Below are 21,342 nucleotides of genomic sequence, written 5' to 3'. Positions count from 1 at the left end.
AGCTGGCGGAGTATAAGTTGGTTGAGTCTCTCTGGAGGACATTTGGCAATTCTGTCTCATGTCTTTCTCCAGCAATTCTGGGTATTGAACTTTAAAGTCTCCCAACCAAATGGAGGGGAGTGGCATTTAATTTGTTTTTCTTCAGTTAAGAGTGAGATTGAACATTTTTTCACGTTTGTTGGAAATCTTTGATTGCTGAATCCCATGAACCAGTAGTGTTGTAGATTTTTCTTCAAAGGAGTCTTAGCTTAGGATTCTCTCCAAAATGACTATAGTGAAGGGGAAGAAATGATTATTATTCAGCAGATGGTACTGGGCTAGTTGGATAGCTATTTGGAAGAAAATCAATTTAAATCATTACTCACACATCAAAATGAATTCCTAAAGAATCAGTGATTAAATACTTTTTTTTAAAAAATTGTACAATTAAAAACTAACAATATTTAGAGTAGTCAGTATTTTTCTGATCTCTGCTTGGAGAAGGACTGTCTTCCTAAGCTCTAAAACAAACAAATGAAGAAAACAAACATTAAAGACATAGAGTAAATCACATAAAAGTTTAAAACTTAAAGATTAAACAGATCAAGTGTGGACAATAGGTCCACAGTGTTCTAAATGGAATGGCATTTAAAGGGTCCCCATCCTGGCTGTTAGCAGAAGGCAGCCCAGCACGGTGCCCCTGTGCTCCTAGTTCAAACTGGGAAGGCTTTGATTTCGTACGAGTTCCTTAACCTCTCTCTCTCTTTTTCATGATTTCCTGTTTTGTTTTTTTTTTTTGTTTTGTTTTTTTTTTTTTGAGACAGAGTCTCACTCTGTTGCCCGGGCTAGAGTGAGTGCCGTGGCGTCAGCCTAGCTCACAGCAACCTCACACTCCTGGGCTTAAGCGATCCTACCGCCTCAGCCTCCCGAGTAGCTGGGACTACAGGCATGCGCCACCATGCCCGGCTAATTTTTTATATATATATATATATATATATATTTATTTTAGTTGTCCATATAATTTCTTTCTATTTTTAGTAGAGACGGGGTCTCACTCTTGCTCAGGCTGGTCTTGAACTCCTGACCTCGAGCGATCCACTCGCCTCGGCCTCCCAGAGTGCTAGGATTCAGGCGTGAGCCACTGCGCCCGGCCGTTTTTCATGATTTCCTAACTCACAATTGGTACAAATTGTAGTTCCCATGTTATAGGGTAGTTAAGAGGATTAAGTGAATTATTAGTTATTAATGTTAGATTCATCATTAATATTATTAATGTATAAAGAGCAGAGAAAAATCCAAGACAACAATTGTATAAATAAATGAACAAAGGACGAGAGCACGCAATTCACAGGAAATACTGAGATGAGGGAAACTCTAGGAGGAGCAGTTTGAGCGATAGCAATTGAGAATTTGGTTTGGGCTGTGTTAAATTTAAGATACCTGTTAGGCATTAGAAACAACCTAAATGCCAATTGTTGATCAAATGATTGAGTAAACTATGATACATCTACTTAAAGGAATATTTTAAAGCCTCTGAAAATGACTTTTACGAAGTTTTGATAGCGTAGTAAAATACTAATAAGCAATATTTACTGAGGAAAAAATAAAACAGCATTGTTACATATAATATGATTTCAACCATGTAAAAGAAAACACAGAGAAAAAATTCAATGAAATATGCCAAAGATGAGCAGCGGTTACCACTGAGGGAGGGACATGGCTGAGTCATTGACAGAGAGCAGAGGGCCCCGTTTGGCAGGTCAGCTATTTGAGGACTTTTCAGTTCCACATAACAAGAATGCACTGCCCTCTGGCTTAGGCCCGAACAGTACTTAATTGGCTCTCATAACTGAAAAGTCCAATAGCATTTGGGTTTGTGGGCACAGCCACTGAAACTGTAATCTGGACTTATTTGTCGTCGTTCAGCTTCATCTTCCTCTGGGCTGTCTTTGTTGTCAGCCTCTTTTCTCGTAGCGGCAGGAAGGCCACCAGCAGCGACAGGTTCACACTGACCTGTTTCAGCCCAAGTCGTAAAGCTGACTTGTACTGCCTCTTTCAGCTCAGCCTGGATGTCGTGCCCATCCCTGACCAGTTGTGGTGGCCGAGCGGGTGTCGCCATTCCCACAGCACAGCCAGGGAGCGTGGGCGAGCCTGAGAGCCGCCCCGTGGCAGACGCAGCTGGATGTGATTAGAGGGCAGTGGACACTGGCAGGCACCCAGCAGATGACCCTCATAGTGAATTCTGTTCTTCCTCTCTCACTTTTATTTTTTTAATTAAAAAATGCTATTTTTTAAATTAAACTGTAAATTTATCTCCATTTCTTAGATAACCTAATGTTTGACAAGCTTACAGACTTTGTTCTTGCCTATGTAGAAACATGTATTGGTTGTAAAGGGGATCATAGGCTATAAACGCCTTCATTACCTACACTGTGTTGTGTGTGTGTGTTTGTTTCTTTCTTTCTTTCTTTTTTTTTTTTTTTTTTTTTTTTGAGACAGAATCTCACTTTGTTGCCTGGGCTAGAGTGCCGTGGTGTCAGCCCAGCCCAGCTCACAGCAACCTCAAACTCCTGGGCTTAAGCAATCCTTCTGCTTCAGCCTCCCGAGTAGCTGGGACTACAGGCATGTGCCACCATGCCCGGCTAATTTTTATCTATATATTTTTAGTTGTCCAGCTAATTTCCTTCGGGGTTTTTTTTTTTTTTTTTTTTTTTTTTTGTAGAGACGGGGTCTCACTCTTGCTCAGGCTGGTCTTGAACTCCTGAGCTCAAACGATCCACCCACCTCGGCCTCCCAGAGTGCTAGGATTACAGGCGTGAGCCACTGCGCCCGGCCTGTGTTGCGTTTCTTTACCTGAAGCTTGATCACCCTAGGCTCAAAATGGCCCTAGGAGTCCCATGACTTTTGAAATCATGTGCAAGGTTGACTGGTTAAAAGAATGAGATGGTAAGAAGCTGGAGATCTCACACATTCAGTGGGTATTAAATAATATAGAAAGAACGAACAAATAAAAGAACTAGTACCATATGATTCCACAGAAGCAGAGGTGGCATTTTTAGAAAGGGGGCAAATACAACAGTGTCCATTCAGCAGAGGCCTAGCAAGATACAGATTGAAAAATGTGGGTTAGTTTTCCAATGACAGGTTTGTTGGTCACCACACAAGAGTAGTTGAAACAGTGAGTGGGAGGGGGAGTTTGAAACGGAAAGTAGAGACAGAAGTGACTGGCCCACACGGTGGGGAAGGGTTCATGGGTCTGACCACAGCTTGGGGAGGATTAACTTTGAACAGAGAGAGGGTCTCCTCCCTTTTGGCAGCGTTGTTAAGGACGTATGTGCAGCTGGGTAGTGGGGAGAGCTCGAAAGATCACTCCTGGGGCCTCAGCTTGCTTAGTAGCACCCTCAGGAGGACCTGTTGAGAGTAACAAGGGTCAGCTGGCAGGAAGGTCATGACTCAAGTCGTGCTAGTTGGTAGAATCTTAGAGGAGGGGGCTGAACAAGGCTTTCCTGAAAGTGTTGAGGGCTTGTTTGTTTGTTTGAGACAGAGTCTTTCTCTGTTGCCCGGGCTAGAGTGCCGTGGCATCAGGCTAGCTTACAGCAACCTAATCTCCTGGGCTCGTGCAGTCCTCCCGCCTCAGCCTCCTGGGTAGCTGGGACTACAGGCATGTGCCACCATGCCCGGCTAATTTTTTCTATATATATTCTTGTCCAGCTAATTTCTTTCTATTTTTTTAGTAGAGACGGAGTCTTGCTCTTGCTCAGGCTGGTCTTGTACTCCTGAGTTCAAATGATCCACCTGCCTCGGCCTCCCAGAGTGCTAGGGTTACAGGCGTGAGCCACCATGCCCAGCCCGGGGGCCTTGATGTGACTGAAAATCTTGAGTTTTTTGTAGCACAGTAGTTCTCAACAGTGTACTCCTTAGACCCCTGAGGTTCCCAGGATCCTGGCAGGGTGTCCGTGAGGTTGAAGCTGTGTTCATGGTACCACTAAGGCGTTTGTGACACTCTTCTCTGTGCTGCCATCTGCTCTCTCGGTGCACGAGCCATGGTGAGCAAGGCCGCCAGCACCTCAGTCCAGGCCGGGGCAGGACAGTGCGCCAGAGCGGTCCTTGAGCTCTGCTCTGCCACACCCTTACAAACCAGTAAAAAGTGCTCACTCCATGAAATCCGTCCTTAATACATGTCTTTATGATGTTCTGTGTGACAAAATGGGAAGTACACTCAGAGCATTTCTGCTGCATACTAAACGCAGTAATTTTCTCGGGAAAAAGCACTTGTGCAGTTAAGCTGTGAGCTGAATTAACTGCTTTTTAAAATTGATCTTCAGTAATTTTTAAGAGCATACAAAGTGTCTGAGTTCAGAAAGTTCGAGAAGCACTGTCACAGTGGCACCCTTTGGTTCTTTTCTCTGGCCCTATTCTCAGAAACTTGAGTTTAGGATGGAAGTGACAGGTTGCAGCATTAATCCAGGATCACAGTTTTGCTGGGCCAGCGAGACCAACCTGAAGAGGCGCTGTGGAAAGCCACTGAGATGGCCCCAGGGTCGGGCAGGACCAGAAGGAAAAGGCTGATGGATTAGAGGAAAGGGCGGGGTCAGGTTGCTGTGTACTCTGAAGTCACAGCGAAGGTGTGTCATTCTGCAGGGCACTGGGAAGAGGGATTGTGGTCAGGTGTAAACCTAGCCTCAAAGGGACATCAGTCTTGTAGGGGAGATGAAACCTGTGTCTGAGTAAGCATCCTCGCAGGCGGCTGCGTGAGCCATCTGAGTGCTGCGAGTGGGTCGCTGCCTGGCAGTGGGGAGGGAGGCTGGGCACCCTGGCTGTGGGACCAGCACCTGCCAGCTGCTTCCCATTTCTCTCCTTTTCTCTTTCTGTGGCTAAAATAATGCAGAAATAGCACTTGCAGTAAAAGGAGGCTGGAGACCCAGTTATTTTTCAAGTAGCCCACCCCCAAAAAATCTATCATCCTTTGAAATTTTTGCCTGGAGGTTTAAGAGCCTAGAATTTAACTTGAAGGAGCTAACATCTGTTTTAGAAATGCTTAAGCTGCAAAACATTCAGTTCGGTTCAAGTGCTTCCCTACATAATACCAACAAGTTTGGATGGGGGAAGTACCCCCAACAGTTTAGAAATAATGCTGTTAGAATCTAACTTTGGTCCAGCCCTCCTGGACTTTTCCAAGCACAGAAAGTGTTCAGCTGGGCAGAAGGCCAAATGACTTTTAATCTCCTCTCAAGAAAGTCCTTGAGAAAATGTCCATGAGCTATTCGGAGGGAGGGGTGGTGGAAGCAGGAAGCAAGGTTAGTTCTATTACCTATATTATAAACAACAGGAAGCTAAAATTCAGCAAAGGTTATGTATCTTAACACATCTGCCAAGAGTTCTGTGGGAGTAGGGTTTGAGCCAGAGGTGCCTGAGTTCATGACGTTCACGTTGCGTTGTCCTCATCATTGAGAAGGCCACCTCCTAAACCTTGCTGATTCGTGAGCCCATGACCCAGTGTCATGACTGCAGACACCTCTTCTGCTGCCCAGACTCTGCTGCAATCCAGGGCAAACCTGTCCAGATTCTCTAGTCCGAAAAGTTTTCTAAAGTGAATGTCATGATTCAGTAACTTCCTAAAGTATGCTTGTGCATATTGGAAAGATTATAGGGCAGGCGCAGTGGCTCACACCTTTAATCCTAGCACTCTGGGAGGCCAAGGTAGGGGATTGCTTGAGCTCAGGAGTTCAAGACCAACCTGAGCAAGAGCAAGACCCCATCTCTACTACAAATAGAAAAATTAGCCAGGCGTGATAGCTCATGCCTATAGTCCCAGCTACTCGGGAGACTGAGACAGGAGGATCACTTGAGTTTGAGGATACAGTGAGCTGTGACAACACTACTGCACTCTCTAGCCCAGGCAACAGAGAGAGACTCTGTCTTGGAAAAAAAAAAAGAAAGGAAGAAAAAAAAAGATCAGAGACAAAAATACAAATAAATTTGAAATGTATTATTTGTAGAAATTCATTATCTGTGCTTTTATATATATATATATTGGATATCAGAAAAGTTCTTCATTATATGGAATTTCGTTGTGTCCAACGTGTGGTTTACCACATTTTATTATCTCCTATTGTCTTGAAGACTGGGGGTTGGCCCCTAAGATGTCATGAAACAAGGGAAGTCAGAAGTAGGGCCAGAGCTGAGCACGCACATGAGAGCGAGAGCACGCGTGAGCGAGAGCACGCGTGAGCGAGAGCGCACATTCACACATGCGCACATCCTTTCAGTGTCTTCAGGCAGCCGGGTGCCTCCCACCTCCACCTAACACCCAAGCAGTCACTTTAGAAGGTTTACTAGCCTGCTCTCAAGGGTTGAGCAACTTTTTTTAGTGAGTAAATGAATGATAAAAACTTATTTTGCAGATGGATGAGGTCGATGTTGGCACCTGCAAATAACCCAGTAAGAAATGATCACTGTAGGCCAGGCACGGTGGCTCACACTTGTAATCCCAGCACTTTGGGAGGCCAAGGCTAAAGGATTGCTTGACCCCAGCAATTTGAGACCAGCCTTGGCAACACAGCAAGACCCCATCTCCACAAAAAAATAGAAAAATTAGCTAGGCATGATGGCACATGCCTGTAGTCTCAGCTGCATGAGAGGCTGAGGCAGGAGGATGGCTTGACCACAGGAGTCTGAGGTTGCAGTGAGCTATGATGGTGCCACTGCTCTCTAGCTGGGACAATAGAATGAGACTCTGTTTCTTAAAAATAAAAAATCATTGTCAGAAAAAAGACCAACGTTTTTCTTTGTTTTAGTGTCACTACATTCTTTAAAAATTTGTATTGCTTATTGGTTGGCTAGTAGTTTTTTCAGACTTGCAATAGGTTGTTAGACTTGTTCCTTGGAGCCTTGGATATTTTAGGGGTGCCTCAGGGGCCATGAGCTAGGGGCCTAAGGGAGGATAGGGTAGCTCCTTTCTTAACCTATTTCCATATCTTGAGGCTCCTCTTGAGTTTTAATTTGAAGAAAGGACCTGCTATTAAAATAGAAATCACTGATCTGAGCATCATTAAATAAAAGGAGACATAAAATATTTTTAAAAGGAGCCCCTTTTGCTTCCTCTTTACCAGAAGAATAATGTATTCTCTAGCGTGTGTTCTTTCTCATTGATACCTACTCCTGCTGCTAAATACAGGAAGTATTTCACGTTTCCTTTAATCCTTCAGCCAGGCCCCCCAGCCACCCTCATGGCTTGGGGTGGTACCTGGGCCTTAGCCGCAGAGGCCAGCAAGCAAGCTGCTCATTGTTGCCCCTCCACCATGCTTGCATTGATCCAGCTTGCTCTTGCTGCACTCTAGACATGAAAGAACTGCTCAGCTGTTGACTACTGGCCAGGTCAAGAGAGCACTTTCACGTTTGGGCCTTGCAGAAGGACTCCAAGCTGCAGGATAGGCTGGGGGGCTGGGGGTCACACGTGACTCTCCGCCAAGATCTGGAAGGAGAATACTGGTCACCTATGATCTTGGAGGCCTTTTCTGTGTGTTGAGAGACAAACATACCATTACAAAATGACTTTGGAGTTGATCTGAGAGAAGTACATACATACAACCTTTGCTTTTGATAGCTGCAGAGCAGAGTAGTGATTTAGTAAAAGTCCAGGTCTTGTAGGCAGACCTGGGTTTGAATCCTGGTCTTGTACTTTTTGCCTTTGGCTGGTCACTCTGCTGAGTGTTAGGGTCTGCGATTGTCAGATGGTCAGTACCTATGTCCACACAGCCTCGGGAGGCCCGGAGGTATAATAGGCACTCCCGGTGCTGGCCACTCGCTCTCCCCATGATGATGTTTAACGTGACTGTTTCGTGAGTCAGTTTACTTATACAGGAAATGGAAAGTATTTCAGTGACTACTTTTGCTCTCACCACTGCAAAACCCTTCTCTTTATAGCTCTGGACTTACTGGACAAAATGTTGACATTCAACCCTCACAAGAGGATTGAAGTGGAACAGGCTCTGGCCCACCCGTATCTGGAGCAGTATTATGATCCAAGTGATGAGGTAAGAGCCTCTGCTGCTGGCCGATGCTTCAGGGTTGGGGATCAGCCCACATTAGGCCAATCCTGTCCTGCTTAGACTGTCCTGAGAGGTACATGGTGCCGTACTTGGTCCTCCCAACATTCCCACCTGCTCTGCCTTGAGGATGAGTGCTGTGGGGCACAGCTTGGAACCCTGTCCCCCAAACCTCTTCTGTTTATCTCAGAAGACTTCTTCCAGGCCACCTGCTGCAGGTGGGGGCTGGGGAAATGTGTGGATAAAGGGGAACAGCTGCACCAAGGTGGAGCATGGAGAGGGCAGGGGTCCGAGGCTGGAGACCGTTGTCATGGTCTGTGGCAGGAAGAGACACTTCAACCAGTATGCCGTCCCTGAGGGTGGAGAGGAGGCAAGGCAGCCTGCTGGCGGGGCCAGCGCGCAAAGTGAGGAGGAGAGGCCATCCTGGACAGTGGCTTGGCGACTCCGTGTCTGGTGTGCCGTTCTGCCTGGAGACAGGGACACAAGAGCCTGTTGTGGTGAGAAACTGTGAGGCCAGTGGTGGGTGTGGCTGGGCGTGCAAATAAAAGACGGCGTGTTATGTTCTCTCCAGGACAGGCCCATTGCTGCGGTTCCCTGATTCCTCTTTGGGCTCATTTTAAACTTCGTTCTTTGGAGGATAACAGAAAAGTGCAGTGTGAACTAAAAGTTTGTGTTGTTCTAGTTGAGGCTCATATGCATAGAGAATAAAGGCTTCACACTCCTGTTTCTAAAGGGGAGAGAAGTAAGAAGGATATGTTAAAATTAAGGGGGAAAATGGAAAAGGAAGGAAAAAACTAACTACCAAAGCTAAAAGCTGATACAGAAAAAGAGGATAGAAGTCAAAAAGAGGAGCTATTTATTATTAATCAGTTTCCCCTGCCACATCCATCCCCTTCCCCCTTAGAAACAAGTGAGACAACTTTTAGAAATACCTGTAACTTAGTCACACAGAACAGGTCAGAGTGCAAGTTTGGGTCTGCTTGGCCTGATGACTTGGAGATTCCTACGTCTCCATGCCCTGATCAGCAGGCTGGGTGGTGGGCGGTGTGCACCGGACCCCCAGTGTGGCCCAGACGCAGAGCGGCCCTTCAGGCAGGCTGCTTCCTCTTTCGTGGGCGTGAATCCTTTTCCCTCTTTCACGTGCCCACAGCTTAGTGGGGAATCAGTGTCTGTGCTTCTCCCCCACAGGCCGTGTGTGGGATGACACGGTCTGGAGGCCTGGGCACCCGCTGATCGACAGCTGGTGTCAAACACTGGCTCAGTTCTCTAACATCGCATTAGTTTGTGGGCATTTAAAAATCAAAATAGTATTAATTGGTTGATTAATATGATTGTTAGAGTGTGTACAGGGTTCTTTGACACAAATAGACAGTTTATATTTTCCTTAAATAACTTTCTGATTATTCATAGAGTGTGGTAAAAAATAAAATTGAAACTCAAAGAAAAATATAAGAAACATTACTTTTTAATCTCATTATAGTTACTCTTATTAAAATTTTGGAGTATTTCCTTCCCAATCTTACATTTCTATATCTAAATTAAAGAAATAAAGCAGGATTCATTCTTTTTATTTAACACAAAGATGGGCATTTTCCCATGGTGTTAGTCTTCCTTGAAGCTTCACTTTTAAAGCTCCATGATATTTCTTCATATAAAGATTCTATAATTTAATCAAATGCATTTATTTTAGTGTCTTGGGTTTTGTTTGTATAAGCATACCACCACCACCACCCCCGCAGCAGCGTGTTTCTGTTATTTCAACCTTCAGTGCCTTAAAACATTTGAAAAGGATTCCAGGATCTGTGATAAGTTCAGAAGAACACTTAAAACGGATTGAGTTGCTCCCAGACCGTTTATGTGCTGATGAGAAGGGTGCTTTCAGGAGTGTGGGCACAAATGTGTAGACGTGTATCAGAGCTCTCAGTTTTTATGAGACATCAGTCTTGTGTAAATTTCAGAATCTGAGCCATAGTCATTTTATGAATCTGTAAATTACTTCTTTAGCCATAACAACTTTTGACTATTAAATGTTTCTTGTTTTCTCTTAAAGCCCATTGCTGAAGCACCATTCAAGTTTGACATGGAATTGGATGACTTGCCAAAGGAAAAGCTCAAAGAACTCATTTTTGAAGAGACTGCTAGATTCCAGCCAGGATACAGATCTTAAATTTGTCAGGTACTTTAACCATGCAATTAACCCTAGCAAGGGAGAGAGAATATAAATGAAATGTTATTAAAAAGGAAAAAAATTCAATGTATTCCTCTATAGTTGCATGTAGTCATCCCTTGCTATCCATGAGGGATTGGTACCAGAACCCAGCGCCCCACCTCCAGGGATACCAAAATCCACGGATGCTGAAGTCCCTTATATAAAATGGCACACTCTGTGCGTATGTCCTGTGCACATCCTCCAGCGTACTTAAGTCATCTCTAGATCCCGTACAATACCTGATGCGGTGCCTGCACATTAGTTCATTCAGGTGGATTCAGTGTAGTAGTACTTTGCACACAGCAAAATCAAATTTTGCTTTTTGGAACTTTGTGGAATTTTTTTTTTTTTTTTTTAAATACTTTCGATCCATGGTTTGTTGAATTCACAAATATTGGAGGGCAAGCTGTATAGCTTTCACACTGATTGCTTCATGATTCAAACCTGGAAATTAGACTTTGTCTTTCACCACTGTTGAAGAGATACACTTGGAATTCTTTAATTTCTGGCAGTTTACAAAGACATGAAGTTGATGTGAAATTAAAGTGGTGGTTTTTAGAAAAATAGCTACCGTGAGACTAGGAAGACAGTGAGCGTGAGAGGAAAATCACGAAAGACTGTTCAGAGGAAAGGAAGGAGAGGAGGTGCAGCCACAGGAGGAGGAAAGAAAGATGCATAGACGTGCCAGGCAGAACACAGCTTCTCATAGCTTGGTGTTGTAGAAGAATTCATAGTACTGGTGTGTGTGTGAAGAGGGTGTTTAACTGTCGTGCTTGCTAGGAATGTGGGTGCCGGGACACACTGCCCTCCAGGACAGGAGCCGCGTCCTGCTCAGAGTGGCAGTCTGATCCCCGCACTCCCCTGGGTCTTTAAAATGTTATGTTCCTCAAGATAAGTCTGTTATTTTGTATTCTTTTCCCAGCTCCTTTTTGAAAGGTATTTTCTTTAATTTAGAATTAAAAATAATTTAGAATGTTACTTACATTCCTTTAGGAATCTCCTTCCTTTAGAAGTCCTTCCTTTCTTTACTCAAGGGTAGTGAATGTGATTATTTGGGAGCTGCTTGTTCGTATTCTAGATTGTTTGGCTTTTGGTTCTTATTCTTTCCTTGCTGCGTGTCCTGGGCAGTTTCTCAGTATATGAGCATCTCTCTGGAAAGGGTTCCCTTCAGGACTCCCTTCCTCCCATGGAAAGTAGAGCCACCAGTTAAATAAATCTAGTGTTTTAGAGTCCTCTTGCCCTCCCATTCAGAAGCTGCTAGCCAGGACCTGCTTCTGCAACTGATGCTGCTTACAAGGGGCCCCTACTCTGTTGTCGGTTCAGACCAGGAGTGTGGGCAAGCGAAGCAGGTGAGGCTTCGTCAAGGAACGTAGGCTAGGCTGGCCCCTCGGGGATTCACACGGCCTTCACAGGGGCTGCATGAGCTTAGATCATAAGGGGTGGGGGCCCACGTGGCAAAATAGGTAGCTTCAAAAGAAATAAGAGTACAAAAAAAGAAAACGCAAATCTTGATTTTAGAAGATGTATGGCAAGAGGAGAGAGAACAGAGGTTGTGTTAGAACTATAGAAATGAGCAGTGAGCAAAGAACTGTGAGCCAGAGCAGAAGCAATTGCTGGGGAAATACTTTGGAGAGGACCGTGTTGCAGTTTCCAGGCTCCCAGCCCCCTAGCAAGAACCGAGGAAGGGTAGACATGAGCCAAGAACAGCCAGCACAGCCTCCAAGTAGAGAGCTGTGAAAGCCAAGCAGAGCTGCGAAGCGGTGAGGGATACACTAATAGTTTGGGAGGTAGAAAATGTTTTCAGAAGACATCTGACATCAAGTCAGAAGGGGTTGAAATGAGGGGAGACTGAGCGGGAGACGAGCTCAAAGCAAACCTATGGTCTTCCGTACCAGAGGGGCTCAGCCCTGCACTAGGGCTGTGGTGGTGAGAAGCAGTAACTTCGGGAGAACGGAGGAGAGACACGGTCGGACAGGCCGCGGACTTTCCAAACCCAGCACCTGGAGCGGGGAGGGCTGCCAGCACTGTTGAGCCCCCGCTTGGCCTGCTGCTGACACGGGACACACACCCTGCAGGACGAATTCACAGCGAAGCGTTGAGGAGGCACTTACAGGACGCAAGGGGGCCGTTACAGCCCTGCACACGTGTGTCACTGAGGAGGAGGCCTGGTGTCAGCAGGGGGACTGAGGCGCACAGAGTTGGATTCCTCTCCTGTCCTTCACACACGTGTGACCCCCTGTTGAAGGGTCTACAGACAGTGATAGGTACAATGGCTTACTGACAGAAAGTCGGCCCCGGGATCCAGCCGTTTCCATACCTTGAGTCCCCACCACGCTTCCTTCATGAGGCTCCTGGACACACTCTCCAGTGTCTGTGCAGGGTCAGGTCTGTCTGGTCAGCCCACTGCCGTGTTGTAAGGTCGCATGCAGCCATGCGTGTGCTCTTGGACTGTCACACGGACCGTCTGGCTGCTTTTGCTTTCCAACAGCAGAGTGGGCTAGTCCTGGCAGACACCAATGGCCTGCGAGGCCCAAGAGGTTCACTCTCTGGCCCTCTACAGAGAGGTTTGCTGACTGCTGGCCTAGAAGGTGGAGCTGAGCAACTTGTGTTGCTTTTCCTGCTTCACAGGCTGTTTTCCTTAAGCCGGGCAGCGGCCCACGGTTCTTCCCTGCAGCCTCCCTTGCTGCAGTCCTGGCGCATGACCTGCATGGCCCCTGCTAGGTGCTGAGTTAGACACCAAGGCTGAGCAGAACAAACAGGACCTAAACGTGGCCTCCGTGGAGCCCATGTATTAGGGGAGAAAAACACACAAACAGAACAATTGTTTACATTTTTAGTATAAAAGCGCATCTGGGGTTGACATAATCATCAGTTTTTCATCATTCATTTAATCAGCATTGAGCATTTCCCAGTGCCAGCTAGGGGAGAACAGACTCTGTGCACCGTGAGCTTGGTAGCAGGAAGCAGGTGACCGGCAGGAGTGTGGGTAGCACATGGATGCTATGCCAGTGGCAGGCACAGCACAGCTGGCCCCGGAGAATAAGACACAGCGTCAAAGCATTATGGCTCCAGCGGACTCCTGACAGTCAGGGGCTGTTTGCTGGTGGGGGAGGGAGCAGCGGTGCAGAACCAGGAAGGCAGGTGTGGGTGAGTGTGGGATAGGGAGCTGGGCAGGAAGAGGCCACAGAGAGGGGGAGAGGCTGGCCGGGGGTGTAGCGCTTACCTTAGCAAGGAGCCTGACTCTCCCTCCAGATGCTGGTCCTGAAGCTTAGGTGACCCTGGGGACAGTAAGGATGTAGGAGGACCTCGGAGAGTGGGGACCTATGGGACAACTGGCCAGGCCACTAGAAAGAAGGGCAGGTGGCACAGTGGGCACAGGGGTCAGAGGCGAGGATGCTCCTGGGGCCACAGGGTGTGATTGCCGGCTGAATGCCCGCTACAGTCACGTTGCAGTTGGGAACGAGATCCCTAGCGGGGTCCACCCCAGCTCTGAGAGTCCAGGCTTGGCGAGGACGACTGCATCTGTGCTTTGTTCATTGCTCCAGGCGCATGTAAGGCACACAGATGCACACGCATATAGCATGATTTTTTTCCCCCAACATTCTTTTAAGGACAGTTTTCAACTATTCTGAAAAGTTAGAAGATTTTAAAGTAGATGCTCATATTCCCACTACCTAGATTCTGTGATTAACGTTTTAGTATACTTGTTTTTTCACATAATCTGTCCATCTGTTCCTCCATCTACCCATCAATCCATCTGCTTTTTCTCATGCACTTGAAAGAAAGTTGCCAACCTGTTGACTGACTTACAGTTCAGTCATGTAGAATATAAAAATGAATCCAGGAGGGGCTGGGAGTGTTGATTAAATTGGGCCAGGTTCCTTTATAAATATTTCATTTGAGCGATCGTGACAGCCTTCTCCGAAGTCAGCACGCAGCCCATGTTCATGACTGAGGAAGCCCAGACTGGAGTCTGCAAGCATCCTGCTCATTTGTGTATGTCAGTGGCAAAACTACGGCCCCGGATGCCGTTCTCCTGTGGTCTGCCTTGCTGCCTGGGAACAGTCTCAGAGCTTGTTCACAGCACTAAGGGGCGTTGTCCTGAGTGCCCAGCCTGTGCACCCGAGATTAGAAACTACAAATTGGAGAGCTGGTGTGGGGAGTAGGGGTGAAAGTGCCGTAAGACACAGGGATGTTAGGGAAAGATGACGGTTGACCGCTCAGCTGCAGCGGGGAAGAGCTGGAAAACACCCCCAGGACCACGGGGCACAGCAGGGGACCCTGTGGTAGAGGAGTCCTGCGAGAGACCCCTGCTTGCTGGGGCCCCGGTGATAGTGACGTCCACAGTGATGGCCCTGAGAGCGCTTATAGAGTCAAAGTTTTTTATGTATTTTGCTTCATGGGGTCAGTTTTAAAAATGTTTCCACTGGCGAGTTACAGAGATGCACAGGTTAGCAGCGTGACAAGCCTCATCCTCACCCTTAGGCCCCTGCCCCGTGAGGCTGTCAAGGTGGGAGCAGATACCTGACTTTCTCCTTCATCTGATTGAGAGTTATCTTGGTTGGATTAATCACGAAGGACATAGGCCTCATTTCCCTTTGGTTTCTTGAAGATAAAAGCATTTCAGGCAGCGTCCCCTTTCTGTCAGCTGACAGGCTCGGCTGTGGTTCCCCTCTGGGTGATGGAGGCCGCCTCCCCTCTCGGCCCATCTCCACGTCCACAGTTGGGCTGTCATGCCTGTGCCTTCCACCCCGACTCCTAAGTGCAAATGAAAGCCTGAAAGTGCTCTGTGAGGCATCAGATGACGTGCTGCTAAATTTCCATGCTGCAAGCACTGCACCTCGGTGAGGGTCTTGAAAGGGAAGGGTCTGTTTTGTTTGCATTTTGAGACGTTTGGTTGTCCCACTGCCCCTCCCTACCAGGCTTCCTCGTCAGAACCACAGAACACAGAACATGATTTGAGCACAGTGCAGCTAGGAGTGAAGGTGCAGATGCCACAGGCCAGCGGTTCTCCAGCTGTGGTCGGCCGTGCCCACACCCAGCAGTATGTGCTTCAACAGGCCCCGCAGCGGCTTCCGATGCCCGTGTGGGAGAACCACCAACCTGCAAATGATTGGAGTAGATTTGGTTTGGGATATAATTTTTCCAAGTAAAAATAGAGACATTAGGAAAACAAAGAGAAAATGTGCCACTCGCGCTTTGCTGGCATGACGCTCCTAGTGGGCCCTGGCCAGGCCTAGAAAATGAGTGCGGAGCTGCCTTTCAGGGCGTTGTTGGAGTCCTGCAGGGAAGGTAGCCGTCAGGTCCCCTCTGACCTGGGTGGTCAGCACCACCCCCGCCTGTGGGAGCCAGAATCCCAGCTCTCCACCCTCATGCTTCTGGCCAGGGCTTTGTTTTCCCTCCGAGAGCACTTGAGCATTGTTAGCAGCACGCTGTCCACTGCCTGCGCCGTGGACTTTGTCCTACCTGCTCGTGCAGAGAGGGTCTTGCCGAGAATAGGAGGAGGCAGGAGACTCTTTTGCACAGAGATGTAGTATTTTACAAAGACCCTTAAACTCTAGTTTTGACCACTGGAGTAGAGGTCATGTGGGAAACAAAGGACATCTTGGGAACACTGCAGTCAGCGTGTGCGTGTGCCTCCCCCACGTGTTAGGGAACTGGCCTCCGCTGTCCGAGCAGAGGTGCCCATGGGGTGAGGGCAGAGCCAGGCCCCTTCAAAGAGCTCTGTGGTGCCCCAGCCCCAGTGTGTCCAAGTGATGGCCTATTGCAAGAGGGTTTTTCCCCCTACGTTTTTTCACTTTTCTGTTTTCATAATGCTGCTGATGATGACGATGTTTTAATGTGGTTCATTCTTGTCACTTTTCCATTTTGTGATGCTGCTGCTGTTTTCACATGATGGTTCATCCTTAACTCATCGGTCTGTCTGTTTGTGTTTTAATAGGACAAGGGCTCAGAGGACTGGACGTGCTCAGACAACGATGTTCTTCTTCCCAGTTCTTGACCCCTGGTCCTGTCTCCAGCCCATCTCGGCTTATCCACTTTGACTCCTTTGAGCCGTTCGGAGGGGCGGTTTCTGGTAGTTGTGGCTTTTACGCTTTCAAAGAATTCCTTCAGTCCAGAGAATTACTCCTGGCAGCCCTGTGTGTGTCACCCCTAGGTGACCTGCGGCAGTACGTACTTTCAGTGCACCTACTGCTTTCCGTTGCTTTAGTCACTAATCGCTTTCTGGTTTGAAAGATGCAGTGGTTCTCCCTCTCCTGAATCCTTTCCTACATGACGCCCTGCTGGCCCTGCAGCCACACCAGAGAGACTCTTTCCAGATTGTCTTGAGTCACTGGCATCTCACTATGTGATAGGGAAGGCTACTACCTAGGGCACTTTAAGTCAGTGACGGCCCCTTATTTGCACTTCACCTTTGACCATAACTGTTTCCCCAGAGCAGGAGCTTCTGGAAGTACCTTGGATGACGTTGCAGCCTGCAGCAGGTGCTTCCGTCTGGGGAGTCCTTTGGGAGCACTTGTCGGCATCTTTCCTCACATCGTATGATCACTAACATACTTAAAGTGTGCGCTATTTGCCCAGCTTTTAGGAAATCCAATCATTTTCTAAAAGGAAGTGCTGCACTCAGTGATGTCATTCTGCAGACGTACTGTGGTTGCTTGTACCATTTATAGAGGTGCAACACTGGCCACAACGTGTCACGTGCAGTACTTAGTGTTTGCAGGACTTACACAAAAAGATTTAAAGTGGCAGCTTTACTCCATTTGGTGAAAGAAGTACAGAGGTCACAGCCCCGAGCTGTGGGAAGTTTCTGGGAATGTCCCAGGGTGGGGCTCCACAGGCCCGGCGCACGTATGCCCCCAAGCCACTTCACACCTGTGGGGTCCCGTGACCACATCCGATGCCTGGGGATTTAGCAGAGGGGAACACTGCGTCTTTAAATGAGAAAGTGTACAGTTCTTTTTCCTTCTACAGCATGTCAGCATCTCAAGTTCATTTTTCAACCTACGATATAACAATTTGTAATAAAGCCTTCACGAGCTCACGACATGAAGCACCGTTCTGTCCTAGTACTCTCAAATGTTTCTGGTACTGCTGAGTAGGACCATCAGAAGAGCTAGCGCTAGGTCACGATGGAGCTCTGTCCATATTTTCTGATCTCTAAGTATCTGTTCTGCCGCTGTGTGCTGTGGAGTTGACTCGGTGTTCTGTCCCAGTGCGGTGCCGCCTCCTGACTCCCCCACTGCTCTCTGTGGTGAGAAGTTTGCCTTGTTCAATAATTACTGTACCCTCGCATGACTGTTACAGCTTTCTGTGCAGAGATGACTGTCCAAGTGCCCCACGCCTATGATTGAAATGAAAAATCTATTGTTACCTCTGAGTTGTATTCCACGAAAAATGCTGTCTAGCAGCTCATTTAGGAAAAATTATATTTTTAGCTTTTCATTTCTCAGCTGTCCTTTTCTTGTTTGATTTTTGACAGCAGTGGAGAATGGGTTATATAAAGACTGCCTGCTAATATGAACAGAAATGCATTTGTAATTCATGAAAATAAATGTACATCTTCTATCTTCACATTCATGTTAAGATTTCAGTGTTGATTTCCTCTGGATCAGCGTGTCTGAATGGACAGCCAGGTTCAGTTTGTCTTGACACAGAAATGCTCATGGGCCTCGCCTTGCCACTCTCGGCACAGCCCCAGCACTTTGGTTTACGTAAGATGATTTAGAAACGTATTTCTCTAGGGTCCTTTTTTCCTCTGCACTAGCAGAGAATAAATTCTGTCATGTTCCTTTATTCAAATCATGGCTCTTAAATATTCTGTCAAACCCTGATAAAGAAGTGCAAACATCCCAGGCTGGATTCTCGGGTTCTCTCTAGAGGGTGTGCCCGTGTGCCTCAGAGCTGCTCTGGGCAGGGCCACCCGCAGCACCTGGCCCACGCCACCCTGCGCAGGGCACTGGTGCTCAACCACATGGGGCTGAGGAAGGATGGCGGACTCATCCTCAGCCATCAGAAACACATCTCGGTTCTTGCCCTAAAATACGTCGTTTCCCTTCCACGCTCAAAGAGCTGCTGTGTAAAAGTCCACACAGCATGGACAGGAGACAGATCTGACTGTTATCTGATACATGGATAAGTCAGTTTTCGTTTTTAAAAGAGCATTGACAGTTTTATTACTTCTGTTTCTTTGTACTTTTTAAATGGAATGTTAGTATTATTATGAGGCTAATTTACAGTCTTCTAATTAGAAGAACACAGCTTTGGCTACTAATAGCTGGGGACTGTGAGCTCTTTTCTATCCCCCTTGCTGGTACTGGGGAGTCAGGTTGGCATGAAACCACTAACTGCATTCTAGAATTACTGTAGCCATACGTTGTGTGCTTCTTGTTGATCATGCCAAACATATTTTAACAGGTCAGAGAATTGTCATAACCAAGAAACCTATGAAAAGTACTAGCTGTTATGTGTGATGGACTCATCATTTTGGCTCTTCTTACATTTGTAAAAATGTGCAGATTAGGTCATCTAAATTTATCTTGGTGATACCTCCATTATCAGTGTGCTCAAATAAGCTTTCAGACTAATGGCTTTTTTGGTGTCTTAAAAATGTAAGCAAAAAATTCCTGTTAAACATTCCAGTCCATTCATTCAGTATGAAACAAATACCCAACAAGCCAGTGGGATGGAGTTGAGAGAACTCAGCATGAGGGCTCTGTTCTGACACAAGTCTTCAAAGCTGGCAGAGACATGCAGACCATCGTGGCATCTCAGTGGAAGAATTTCATTCTTCTGTGTGTGCAGTACACAGGGCGGGGTGTGTTCACACTCGTTCACCCTCGTTCCTTCTGCTTTCGGGCACAGGCAGTGGGCGTGGAGGTAACTGGTAGCTTTGAGAAGCTACTTGTGGCTTGCCGGTGGCTGTCTAAGGAATCAGAAGGGACACTGCCCACGCTGCACGCCACATCATACTCAGACCATTCAGAGGAGACTGTTTATCTTTATTTGCTTATGTGTTAATATGGGTTTTAACTTGGTAACTTTTATATAGTATGGTAACAGTATGTTAATACACACATACATATGCACACATGCTTTGGGTCCTTCCATAATACTTTTATATTTGTAAATCAATGTTTTGGAGCAATCCCAAGTTTAAGGGAAATATTTTTGTAAATGTAGTGGTTTTGAAAATCTGAGCAATCCTTTTGCTTATGCGTTTTTTAAAGCATTTGTGCTTTAAAATTGTTATGCCGGTGTTTGAAACATGATACTCCTGTAGTGCAGATGAGAAGCTGTAACAGTAAACACGTGGTTTCTCCTACTGTCATCCACCCTGACACGATGGACAGGAGATGCATGGGAATCCAGAGCGAATCCGCGAGGGTTGCACCAGGGTTTCCTGATGCTTGTTGCCTTTTTTTGCGCTGTTTATCCGTGTAGAGCACTCAAGAACGTTCTGAAACTGCTTTGTATCTGCTTTGTACTGTTGGTGCCTTCTTGGTATTGTACCCTAAAATTCTGCATAGATTATTTAGTATAATGGTAAGTTAAAAAAAAATGTTAAAGGAAGATTTTATTAAGAATCCGAATGTTTATTCATTATATTGTTACAATTTAACATTTATTTGTGGTATTTGTGATTTGGTTAATCTGTATAAAAAATTGTAAGTAGAAAGGTTTATATTTCATCTTAATTCTTTTGATGTTGTAAACGTACTTTTTAAAAGATGGATTATTTGAATGTTTATGGCACCTGACTTGTAAGAAAAAAAACCTTAGAATCATTAAATTGTGTCCCTGTATTACCAAACTAGCATAGTACTGTGCATGTATAGTTTAATTGCAGTTTCACGTGTGAAAGTATGAAATCGTCTAATCCTTTTCCACAGCGTTTTCCAAATAAGTATGTCTTCCTAACCTGGCTGTGCTTATGATGCTTTGTGATGGGAACACAGGCTGTTCTCCCAAGTTAAAGGGGGATGTTAGTGCTCCATTGGGTTTCCAGGTGGCTCTTCAGACCTCGGTGTAGGGGAGCAAAGCAGTGCCCATGTCCCTCTCTCCTCGTCCTCTTGAATTTCAGCAACCCCTCTGCTGGGGAGATGACACGGGCAGCCCCTCTTTTCAGACCAAGAAGTCGTGAATGTATTAGGGACTCTTGGACGTTTGGTTCTTGTCAATATTGGGCATTATGCAGTGACTTCTTTACAAGACAGAGATACTGGAAAATGTTTTTGATGTGATGCTGTAGAAAGAGCACAGGCTTTGGACCCATAGAACTGGGTCTCTGCTCATGACTGCAGCTGGCTTTGGGCCGGTCACTCTGCGCCTCTCCGCTTCAGACTTCAGCTATAAAGTGGAACCAATATTACTTGCCTCGCATGTGGTAAAGATTGCAAAAATATTTCAAGCGTTTAGTGTAGCACCTCAAAGCAAGTACTCAGTAAATAGCAAGTCTTCCTAAATGCTTTCTTACGTCATTAAATTTTGTTGTAAGGTGTCACTAAAATGTCTGCTAACTGAAATAACTGCTTTCTGTTCATCTGAGAGAGGCCAGCCTCTCCTGTCAGAAACTTTGTGCAGCAGAATGAGCTGTTCCTGCCCAAACGGGAAGCGTTCGATGGGGCATCTGCAACACCTGCGGGACGTCCCCTCGCTTTCTCCTGAGAGATGAGCCCTCAGGGTGGGCCCGCCCCTGTAGAAAGTGACTCAGTGGCCGCCCCTTTGTTCAGCACTGGAGTCTGCTTAGCACAGCGGCTGCCGGGGGGACACTTGGGCCAGCATCTAGGCTGGCCGGCTCGCTGCGTGTGTTCTGAACCAGCGTGTTCAGAGCTGAGCAGTGGCGCACCGGGCAGTGTGAGAGGAGTAGGTGGAGGCAGAGTGCAGACCACCCCTGCAACCTGGCTGCTGAGGGAGGCACAGAGGAAGGGGCAGCCAGGGAGCAGCCAGGAAGGGCCAAGTGTCACAGGGATGGGTTTGCATGTCCCTGGGTCTGAGGGGAAGGAGGCAGCAGAGGCGTGATGGGACTGAGGGGCAGGGCAGTGGGGTCCAGACGGACATGGAGCTCTTCCTCTGAGCCTGGCACCAAGCACAGCCGACTACGAA

The 21,342-nt window shown here is 46.8% G+C and overlaps 1 protein-coding gene across 2 annotated transcripts in view; it reads left to right on the top strand.

Moving 5' to 3' along the window:
• Window positions 1–20,703, top strand: part of MAPK1 (mitogen-activated protein kinase 1) — a 100,124-nt gene extending 79,421 nt beyond the window's left edge. Inside the window, exons 7-9 of one of the 2 annotated variants that reach the window (XM_069497594.1) lie at window positions 7,906–8,015; window positions 10,078–10,203; window positions 16,178–20,703. In XM_069497594.1, the coding sequence (XP_069353695.1) occupies window positions 7,906–8,015; window positions 10,078–10,194 (227 nt within the window). In that variant the 3' untranslated portion in view covers window positions 10,195–10,203; window positions 16,178–20,703. The remainder of the gene's footprint in view (window positions 1–7,905; window positions 8,016–10,077; window positions 10,204–16,177) is intronic. The other variant, XM_069497595.1, reaches the window with a different exon arrangement.
• Window positions 20,704–21,342: the final 639 nt, after the last annotated feature.

The sequence above is a fragment of the Eulemur rufifrons genome, chromosome 21 (genome assembly GCF_041146395.1).
Source record: "Eulemur rufifrons isolate Redbay chromosome 21, OSU_ERuf_1, whole genome shotgun sequence".
NCBI classification, from domain to species: domain Eukaryota; kingdom Metazoa; phylum Chordata; class Mammalia; order Primates; family Lemuridae; genus Eulemur; species Eulemur rufifrons.
This window is presented reverse-complemented; position numbering and strand designations above follow the sequence as displayed.